Source organism: Vicia villosa, linkage group LG4, assembly GCF_029867415.1.
Source record: "Vicia villosa cultivar HV-30 ecotype Madison, WI linkage group LG4, Vvil1.0, whole genome shotgun sequence".
Lineage (NCBI taxonomy): Eukaryota > Viridiplantae > Streptophyta > Magnoliopsida > Fabales > Fabaceae > Vicia > Vicia villosa.
This window is the reverse complement of record NC_081183.1, coordinates 866,406-877,726: the sequence shown is the minus strand read 5'-3', so window position 1 is coordinate 877,726 and position 11,321 is coordinate 866,406. Positions and strand designations below refer to the sequence as shown.

Sequence of the window (11,321 nt, the reverse complement as noted above, 5' to 3'; positions counted from 1 at the left end):
TTTGTGAATAATGAGTTATCAAGAGCATTTTAAAATATTAATCTGTTTTATTTCATTAAAGTTTACTAAATAAAATTTAAAAATAGTATTTATGAAAAATTATCAAAACTCAAAACACAATATTCACATCAAACAAACAACTAACATTTCCAATACAAACAAATTCAAACACTGATACAAAAAAAGTGATTATCTTATGATTACCAGTAGCGCTAATACTATTTCTTCTTCTTTTTATGATGAAATTGTGATGCTGTCAATTATTTGTTGGTCTGTAAAAAAAAATCATTGACTCATACCTATTACACTGATAACAACCAAAATATAATCAGAACAAGAACGTTTACAAAGAATTTGATTGCTGTTTGAGATTCGTAGTGCTAACTCAATGCTTTGGCAAGCATCGATTCTACAGCGATCGTCGTTAGCTAATGAATGGAGAAAATATGTCAAAGTGACATCCTACAAAAAATAACAATGACTACACAGCATCAATAAAAAACTAAAAACAGAAAAAAGTGAAAACTTAATAAATAAAAGTGTTTTTATTTTTACCTCTGTATTCCTCGCTTCGAAGATCACTTCATTACATTAACAGTAACTATAGTTATTAAAACAATTGCCTCTAAAGTACTTAGCAGACTAGGTTCTAAGCTTGTACCCCTAACTGTCCACATATTATATTAGAAGGAAAAACCACAGTTCTGGTTAAATGCTATTTGCAGTTCTAGAGAACTTCTTCCTTTGTAAAGTTTGACGCATTTACAAAAATTTCTACTATAACAGGTTCAAGTAAAAGGATATTGACCCTGACCTTAAAATTCTTTAGATTACCGTCACACAAGTTATTACCCGTTTCAGTATCATAGTTGGCCATGTAATCAACACGATTTGGCACATAAGGTACAATTTGCATTGTAGCAGCTCTCGCTTGCTCTGCAGCAGTTCGAGCTTCTTGATCTGCAGCTTCACGCTCTTGCTCTTCCCGCTCTGCAGCAATTCGTGCTTCACGTGCTTGTTGCCATTTCTCATCAAGAGCTCGTATTTCTTGCTCAGCAACAGCTCGATTTTCTTGATCTGCAGTTTCACGCTCTTCCTCTTCCTGCTCTGCAGCAATTCGTGCTTCATATGTTTGTCTCCTTTGCTCATCAAGAGCAGCCTGTGCCCGTTGCTCTGCAGCAGCTCTTGCTTCACGCTCTTTTAAAATAGGAGAACACACATTAAAAGAATCTTCCAAGAGAGCACACTATTTTCTTTTCTCTCTTACTTTTTCTTCTTAGTTATGTTGCAATGCTATTTTATATTGAGTTATAAATGAGAAGTACATTTCTCTATTTATAGGTGCTCATCTTCACAAAATCATAGAATGTTTCACAAAATTATGGGTGTTGCTTTTTTTGGTCCACAAATTGTGACTTTATTCAACCATAATTTTTAATCATAATCTTTGACCTCCCATTTAAAGTCACATTTGTGATCTCGCAAAATTTTCTCTACCATACCAACTCCATGTTGATTACGCCTCTAATAGGCCATAGGAAGACCTACACCATACAAACTTATCAGAGTTGATCGGTTTCGTCATTGTATCTGCTAGATTGTCTTTGGTGTGAATTTTATGCATATCCACACTTTCTTCTTCTACTACCTCTCTAACAAAATCGTATTTCACTCCTATGTGTTTTATCTTGGAACGAAAAGATGTATTCCTTGCAATGTGCAAGACACTCTGACTGTCACAGTATACAATAATCCTTTGTCGAACAAAAAACAATCGATTTTTTCAGTTTGATTCGGTTTAGATTGTTAGTATAATTGGTTTTTCTGATCCCCTTAATCACCCCTTTATAGCACCAATAAAAATCATAGTCCACATTGGATCTCAACAAAGATGTATATGTTAAATTAATTATTTAATTAGTATTATATGGATTGACATAATCAATTATTAATTAATTATATTATGATCAATTGTTATGAAACATTAATTATTGATGAATTATTTGATTGAATTTTATGCCTGAATGAACAGTGAGGGGTCAGACCATTCAGTTAAGCCCAACGAGACATCTTTGCCCTCAATTGTTTAGCTATTTAGGCATTGATCATTAGAAGATTAATATACTCTCTAAAAAATCTCTAAAAAGCATAGACGCCATTGAGGGTAGTCATGTTCTCATATTTACTTATTTATCGCATACTCTCAAATTTTAAACAACATATCGCTCTTATCGTTCTTGATTATTTTATAATATAATATGTTATAACTCATATATATTCAGATCAATTAAATTGTTTGTATCTCCGTCCAAGATGAGCATCTCCAAAACAACAATTGGTGTCCCTTGAAAGAAAAAGAATTAAAACACATGTTTTGCCACAAACATGTTACACTAAAGAGAATGTGTGTCAATTAGCGTTGTCCATCTCTATTTTCTAAATAAAATGAGTTAAAATGACTTAGTTCCTTGACTCCAAACCCACCATAATGTTTTGGCTTACACATGTTGGCCACTAACCCCAAGAGATTTTCTTACAACCCTTCAACAACCCAAATAAAATTTCTATGAATCTCGATGATCATCTTCTAAACCTTACTTGTTATCTTAATTTATGAAAGGTTAAAAGAAAAAGGTATACTAAACATTGAATTTAGCAAGACAACCTTCTTGAATTCCACAAATTTCCAACAATCATGGATCCACACACATTCTCAACCTTTTTAAAGGTAACGAGACGATTTACATCAAAGTCAAAACCCCTTATAAAAGACACTTCAAATAGAATTAGATGGTTGAACAGCCGATTAGGATGAATCCTCTAAATAAACATTCAATTAATCTCACATATAAATGTTAAATAGCATTTGTCATTAAAGTTCCTGTTAGAATTTCTCTATTTATTTTGCATTGTTAAAATTTTATTTTTTACATATGAGAATGAGAGTTTTTATCACATTCTCTTAATTCCTTTACTATACTAAGAAGCATAGTTACTAAAGTGTGAATAATAATTCCAATTTCTTATAGTCGCATGTTTTGGACCTCTTTTGATTATTCTCTTTTAAATGCTAATTCAGAACAGAAAAACGTGCTTGTAGAGTGATAGGATTGATTCCACACTAAATTTCAAAGCACTTTATTTGCTTTCCCTTTTTATTCTTAATTTCTAGCCCCGTTTTAAAAATTCTGTTATAGGAAATATTATTACCCCCAAATTAAGCATAAATCTTTGGATTTGTGGGTCTATAATTGGAATATACATATAATAATAAATAATATGAAAGTAGTATTATTCTTGGGAGCACCTTTCCGACAAAATGTCACATGTTCAACATTGGCATATATCCTCAATATTTTTTGTAATATGCTTGCTTTTAACTAAGAGAATTGCTATTGCTACACCAAAATTCTTACACTTATACTTACACCATATGAAATACATTAAAGGCATGTGTTAATTTGTATTAAAAGAAGTGAAAAAATAATTATTAAATAGAATAGAAAAATAAAACCGTATAATTATACGGTGTAGTTGTCATGTTTAGTGTAAACATATCATTACTCTTTAACTAATCATAGTAAATTTATTAGTACTATAATAATTGGAATAAAACTAGAATCATAATTGTTTGAGTTCTTTTTCTTTTTTTTTGGAAATTTAATATCTGGACTTAAGATTAAGTAATTTAAAAGACCAATTATATCCTTTACATATGAAATCCTATTTAAAATCATAGTAAATTTTTGTATGGATTGACTTAACCAAAAAAGTTTGCTAACACCTAACAAATTTTGAATTTGGATTTTATTGATAAATTGATAAATAAAATGTGATGAAAAATAAGAGATTTAAAACAGTCGGTCAAATTTTTATTAAAGGTTAATTGCTATCAAAATTAATGATTTACACTAATAATGAAATTGTATGTTAGTTTTCTCCTTTTTATAATTAATTGTTTTTCCTTGTAATTAAATGTATGTAAAAATAAATTGAAAAAGAAACTTGAATGTAAAAATTAAATTTTGAATCAAAACCTATTTCATATAATATATGTTTAGTTGTACATTTAGAGCAACTAAAATTGATTTTAAAAATCTAAAACTAATTTTGAAATATTTTATTGGAGGATAATAAAATTAATTTTCCCTTCCAGCTTCAAAATAATTTAGCCTTTGAATTCATACATGTTAGGATCTCAATGACTATTTACCACAATCTGTTTAATATGAATAAACAAAGAAAATGTACTTGGTGAAAGCATTGGGAGGCTTAAAAAAATTCTTCAAATAACAATATTGTTATCATACTATTAAAATCAAAAATACATTAAATACAAATATTCTATTCTGATTTTCTATAATAAAAAAAAGTCAAATAAAGTGAGATATGAAAGACTGTTCTATTCTAATCTCGTTAACCAACATTAGTATTCATAAAACTGATTTAACAATGAATTTGAAGGCAAAAATCCCCACACATAGTTCTAACACATGTATTGGGGACAAAGATTTAAAAGCATGTTCTTGCTCTTGAAGGAAAGCTTTAGCCCTTCCATTGATTTATCTACTTCTTTTCTTCCCTTTTCCTAGTTGTCCTGATTTAAAAGCATGTTCTTGCTCTTGAAGGAAAGCTTTAGTCCTTCCATACTTCTCAGCTCTTGCTTTCTCTTGTAAAGACCTTTCTTTTTCCTTAACATCAAGCAAGAAGTAGTTGTCCTTACGTAATTCACGAGCAGCCCCTTTACGTTCTCGCTTACATTGTCTATTCAATTTTTTTATTACAGCCCGCTGGTGGTCATAATCATAATCAACACCCTTAATATAGCTGCAGAAAAAGATGACATTAATTTCAGTTGCCTTTATGATAGGGAAACATATAACCAAAATGGCATGTGGGAAAAGCAAGGACTTACTTCTCCTCAAACTTGGGATTTAGCAATCTAATTGGAACTGGCTTTTGTTTCTGCATTTGAAGTGGTCGCCTCGTAGCAAGATGTTCATCTGCTTTCAACTTAATCAGCTCAGCCACATCGTTAACTTTGTCTCGTAATGCATTTGGCATGTTTTTCTGTTCGGCTATCTCAAGTAATAATTTCAAAATTGGTAAAAATATCTCCGGGAATGAACTCAAGTCTTTGTAGGCATTGACATATCCTTGTAGAGTTTCAACAATAGTAACTAATACACTAGCCCTGCAATAAAAGAAATCATAATTAGCCAAGATAAAGATACTTGAAAACCAATCATCGATCAATGCCCTGAAGATAGCCCCTCACGACATTAGCCACATCCAGTACTAATCCTGAGATCATAGCTATGATACCAAATATAAATGGACTAGCTCTTGATGGTACAACTCAAGAGCAACAATACTTTGCACCCTTCTATATTTTGTTCAAATACAAAGATTGACTAAAGCAAACCATTGTGATAACACAATTTTTTAATAAAAGCTGATAACAAATTGGTTTACCTGAAATCATCAGTATTGAAGAAAGGAGAGTCTTCCGGCATGTCTATCAACTTAAAGAAATTAAGAGCATTAATCTTGTCTACTGACTCGTTTATGCACACTAGAGGCTTGAGATTTTTTAGTTCCATAAGATGATATAACTGGCAGAAAACAAACAATATTTAGCATATATCAAATACAAGAACTAGGATAAAGATTTACTCAAGTGATAACATTCACATATCAATTTCAAACACGAAACCATAAAAAGAATCTTCTGTGAACTTGAAGGTAGGGAGGGACTAAAGACAGAGAAATATCTTATCTATAATACGAAGGAAAATGCATAACATATCTACAAACTTTATCAATCGATCCGAAGTCCATATCATTAAGAATACGATCATAGAACATTATGATATAGTGTTCCACAAGATTTAGGCATGCCCCAATAAAGTATAAAAATATTATTGACATTTCCCACAAAGCAACACCAACTTGTTTGATATTTAGCATTTCTTCAAAACAAAATTCCAAAAAGCTAACTCTATTAAACATTCCGAATTCTTTTGCCAGTTAAGCCTTGCACATCTGCTCCTCTCTGCAACTAGTTTCTCCTTAGCAAATATGGTTTCTCCTTAACAATGTTTTTCTACCGGATGAAAAGATTAAACCAACAATGAATAGCGCTAGCATTAAGGAATTCAGATTTTTATGAAAGAGCCGAAGTTTCAGTTTTATTTTATTAAAACAAGGGTAGAAGATTGTTTAAGATACGTAAGATATGTTTACTTTCATATCAATGGAGAAATCATACCTGAGAATCTACACATTGGTTATGTTTACTTTCAGTGGTTGCCAGCAGCAAAGTTTGAATAAATACTATTGCTTCAGGACAGAACTTTTGAGACTGTTTAAATACCTGTATTTTATATTCACTGTGTGAGCAAGTTGTAGGTGCAATAAATGCAAAACAGGGAAAGTTGAAGTTCAGCAATACTTGGAATGCATAGTCCAAATACTTTATTCATTTGTAGAAATAGATCATACAAATAGTTTTACATTAAGATTAGTAAGATGCCACAATTTCAAATAGTTTCATCATATCCATGCTGATGATTATACAATGAAGTAACTTGCCACATGAGGTACTTACAGAGAGAAGCATGGAGCATAAGAAAGAGCCAATGGCAATATCCCGGCCAGATGTTATTGGGCAACGCATCAGATATTCACACATCAATAGTACCACCGGAGTCATAACTGGATGTCTAAAATCGGAACATGGAAATATCATGGACCACAATCGAAAGAGACACAGCGTCTTTGAAGAAGGCCAGCTGCTATTTTCTATGACAGCAGAAAAGTTTTAGATCAGTTGATGCTTAAAAGTCTAACAATGCATAGTTCTTGATAAAAGTCAAGACAAAGAAAGCAAATATTCAAGCTAATTTCATTCTGACCTGCGTTCTTTATACTCTCAACAAATTGCTTTCTAGTGGTTTCTATTCTGCGACGAGCACATATTGCAGCAAAGTATGGGATTTCCGTACTTATCTCTATCAACGGTTTCACCAGCATATTAACTAACTCAACATTCAATGGTTTCTTACTTGTCATAACAGCAAAATATTGCAATAATACTCCATAAAATACCTGAAAAGAAAAGAATGAATATAAATACACACATATAACTAGAAACATTATTCTAAAAAGAACAAATCTAGGTTTTATCCATGATATGAATATTTAAAATACATAAGCTAGGTTTTATTCAAAGAACAAAGCTTGATACCATAAGACCCTATATTTACACAGTTGAAGGAAGCAATTCTAGAAATTGCAATATAGTTTTTTCAGTAATTGAGAGTCCAAGAGATTACACTTCTTATATAAAACTATAAGTGGATTCAGTCAGCATGAATACAAGCACCAATGAGATTCGAATCAAAACAAATAGTTAATATAAAGGTAAGTTTCTTACTTGCACTTTCTTTCGATTTTCTGCAGCAAGTGCGATTGCATTGCTTTTCCGGATCCGATTGATGATTAAAATAATGTCAGAATTTGAACGTTTATCCACCAGTGAACATAATTCTTCAAAGGTCTTTGGAGCTTCAATTATATAAGGAATCTCTAACTCTTTCGACATCTTCCCTCCAACAACTACCTTCTTAGCATCCGAAGAATCATTATCTCCCTTTACGCTTTCAACAGAATCATTTCTCTTTGCTTTTTTAAGAATCCTAGAGTTTAATCCTTTTACCTCATCAAGTTCTTCTGCATCTCTTTCTTCGTCCTCATCATCTTCATCTTCTGAACCTGCAGTGATATCATCATCATCACTTTGTTCCCAATCTTTCAAAGTAATATCCTTTTTGTGATCATCAAGATCGTCTTCGGTTCCTTCATCAGGATCATCAGAATCTTCCTCATCATCATCCTCACCATCATCATCTTCACCAGAAGAATCTTCCTCATCTTTTCTCTTGAGAATCAAATCAATCAAACCCTTTTTAGTTATAGTTTGCTTATCAACTGAGAAAGAATCACCAAGGTCATCACCAGAAACAGATCTTGGTTTCTGTTTTGATGGCTTTTCTGAATCTTCATCTGAATCTTCATCTTCTTCTTCACTAGAATCTTCAGCGGCAGTCATCCTCTTCTGTCGTTGTTCCTGAAATTATGATTTAAAGGATTAATTATGAGTGGTAAAAATCAGAATGTACAAAATTTTACTCGCACTTGCAAAAATCCCATTTTCATAACTATCAATCATAAACCACAAAGTTAAAAGGCAGCAACCTTAATAGTTATGAAGGGTGGAAAGTTTCACTCGCCTTCTGCATTAATATACTATAGTACATTAAAATGTGAACACCAAATCTGCATTACCCGAGGTAGTTCTGGGTTTATCCCACTCATACACTTTGACCATAACAAGTAATATAAACCATCTTAAAAGGTAGCTTGGATATACAATCAAGATTTAAGGTGAGCTAATGTATAAATAATGAGTGAAAATGCTAAGAGCAATTTATTCCTTGCATAATAACAAACTTACAGCTAAAAATCAGTTTATAACTTTATATCATACCTCCAACTCCTCTAGACGTTCTCTTTCCTCCTGAGCAATCTCTTCTGGTGTCTTCAGTCTATCTGAAGGGCGAGCACGTGTTTCAAATCCCATTTGTCTGACAAGTTGGTCATATTCATCAGGCTTTTCCTGCCATGCAGAGAAAGTTGGAATATAAGATGTTTTTATAGTAAGTTATTAGGGAAAGAAGAACCCTCAAGGATAAAATAATGGTACCTGTACAGATTTATCCATTGTCCGTGTAGTAGACAAGCTATCTTTATCACTTTTTTCATTTGATTTACTATTGTTCACCAGAGCGTTCAAAGCTTTTATCTTGTTTGGTTCAGTTAGAGACAACATGGCCTCCGAAAAAGCTATAGAAGTGAAGTTCTTATCTAACTCATCCACCAGGTCACCATCTTCTTCCTTATCTTTTGCTTTTTGAGCCTGGAAAATATTAGTGTGAAAGAAAATAAAGTGAACAAATTGCCGAAGAAGAATAAACTAACAAAGCGTTGATTAAAGAACACTATAGCACACCTTGTAAAACTTGCTTTTTGCAATAATTTCATTCATCACTTCCTTCTTGGTTTTACGTCTCTGCAGGAGAAGTCGCCAGTCAGAAAAAACTTCAAAGCATTTCAAATTATAAATAAATTGACATTAGTGAAAAGTTTATCAAGGATTTGATATCAAAGCACTCATGGGGTGAATAATGCTTCCCTATAATCCAGTAATAGAAAGAAAAAAAAGTAGTTAGGAAGCCAGCATTCATAGCAGAAAAGCCCTTACATTTTCCCCACCATCCGCTCCATCAGTTTCCCCCGGACTCTGCATACCATGAGCATTAAGATGCTGACCCAAATCGGAATTTTCTGCAAAATCAATGGTCAAAATAACTTAAGTTACAAAAATAACACAACAGGCACACTAAGAAAACTTCAAGACAGCGCACAATAGATGGCAGCAAGAACAAACAACGTGAACGTCATAAATGAGTCCTTAAGCCAGAATTCAATCCCAAAAATTCACAAATAACTAAATTCAGCAACAGTCACAAAATAATACACATAATTAATCATCAAATTATCGTGCAACCAAAAGCTCGTTATATATTCAGTAATCAGAAACTAATATGAATGCTACTTACTATATGTTTCATCATTATCATCTTCATCAAGCATCTCATCTTCATAGTCATCCCTTCCAAGAGTATCAATTCCATCAAAACCATCATCATCTTCTCCATCTGACAACTGATACTTGCTTTTCTTACTTAGTTTCACATTCAACTACAATTTCAGCAACCATGAAACAATCATTAATTGATTTAATTCACAAAAATTTCAAAGCTAACATAAACATCAAAGCTAAACAAATTACTACCTGACGTTCTCGCTGCGATCTCATGATAGCTTTACCAAAATCATCAATCGATTCGTCATTCTCACCGATTCGCATATCAACAAACTGCGAGGATTTGGTACTCTGCTCATACTCCTTAAGAAGCGTCTTCTTCCTCTTCTCGATAGCGGTGGAACGAGCCAATCCAATGCGTTTGGTTTCTCCTTTGCGCTTCTGGCCTAATATGTCGAACTTCTTACGCGTCCAGATCGACTCGAAAGGGTTGATGTTCGCTTTCGGAGCCTTGGCTTTCATTGCTACGCCTTCGGGACCGGTCTTGTTCATCTTCTTCTTCTTCGAGTTTTTTTTGTTGCTGCTGCTGCTTCCATTGGCGACGCTGCGTTTCGATGATTTCGCCATTGATGAGTTTGGTTCTGAGCAGCACGCTGTGGGTTTAGGGTTTATCGTTAAAACTGTTTCTCAATTTGCATATGTTTTAGGTTAGGAGATTGAGATTCACTGCACACAGTTAATAGCCATATGATCAAATCAACGGTGTAGATCCACAATTTTTAATTTTTATTTTTAATTTTATTTTGTACGACATAACTTTTTTCTCATTTTTGAATACAAGAAACTAAACTATTTCATTTTTAACATCGTTAAAAATATGAAAACTAGTAAGAGATAGAGTCGCCTTTGTCAAAGCATGAGCAATTTCATTAGCTTGTCTTTTAATGAATTTAACATGAAAGTTTCTAACAGATTGAGTCAAAAGCTGATGACAAACTTGAGTAATGGTGCTGAAATCCGAGTCGTTTGGCTTAGGAATAGTCACACTATCCACTACAATTTTAGAATACGACTTGAATTTCACATTATCATAGCTATGATCCAACACCCATTTAATAGAAGCCAAGAGATCTAGAGCTTCAACAGTATCAACATCAGTAATAGGCGGAAATCATTTTCTCCGGGCTGCAATAAACATACTTTCATCGTTTCTGATACAGACACCTATACCGACCTTATTATTAGAAAAAAATGCATCAATGTTGTATTTTAACCGACCACGGGGTGGCTTACACCACTTAGTATTAGTTGTCGGCTGCTCTATGGGAGAAGCTATGTTTCTAACATGTTGGGCGTCTCTCCAACTTGATAAAAGATGTGAAACTCGCATGCAAATATTATCGGGAGAATTCTCGGTTTGATTCCAAAGAGTATTGTTTATACTTTTCCATATACTCCATATAATAGTTGAAAAGACAGTCTGATTTTCATGATTAAAGATCTGCAAAAAAAGAAAATACAACAAAAATAAAGTCTCTTCCGTTATTAACCAACTGCTGAATAGTGTGCAGAAAAACAATATAACGAGACTTTGATAGTTTGATATGTAATTCATCTGTATTGCGTGAGATTTTTTTAGTTCATAAAATAC

The 11,321-nt window shown here is 32.9% G+C and overlaps 1 protein-coding gene across 1 annotated transcript; it reads right to left on the bottom strand.

Annotated features, from left to right (window-relative positions):
• Positions 1-4,251: 4,251 nt before the first annotated feature.
• On the bottom strand, positions 4,252-10,371 carry LOC131594290 (uncharacterized). The gene is made up of 13 exons (XM_058866376.1): positions 9,920-10,371; positions 9,684-9,825; positions 9,326-9,408; positions 9,074-9,133; positions 8,768-8,980; positions 8,552-8,680; positions 7,439-8,131; positions 6,918-7,110; positions 6,611-6,804; positions 6,272-6,376; positions 5,476-5,615; positions 4,916-5,194; positions 4,252-4,827 (listed from the first exon to the last, which is right to left on the bottom strand). The coding sequence occupies exons 1-13, from the start codon at positions 10,295-10,297 to the stop codon at positions 4,563-4,565; spliced, it is 2,874 nt and encodes a 957-aa protein (XP_058722359.1). The 5' UTR covers positions 10,298-10,371; the 3' UTR covers positions 4,252-4,562.
• Positions 10,372-11,321: the final 950 nt, after the last annotated feature.

Excerpts from the sequence above, each read along its gene's own strand:
- LOC131594290 (XM_058866376.1), bottom strand. The coding sequence starts at position 10,297 with ATGGCGAAATCATCGAAACGCAGCGTCGCCAATGGAAGCAGCAGCAGC. Across the intron at positions 7,111-7,438 it reads AAAATCGAAAGAAAGTGCAA|GTATTTTATGGAGTATTATT; the intron begins GTAAGAAACTTA and ends TTTTCTTTTCAG. Across the intron at positions 5,195-5,475 it reads TTCAATACTGATGATTTCAG|GGCTAGTGTATTAGTTACTA; the intron begins GTAAACCAATTT and ends CTTTTATTGCAG.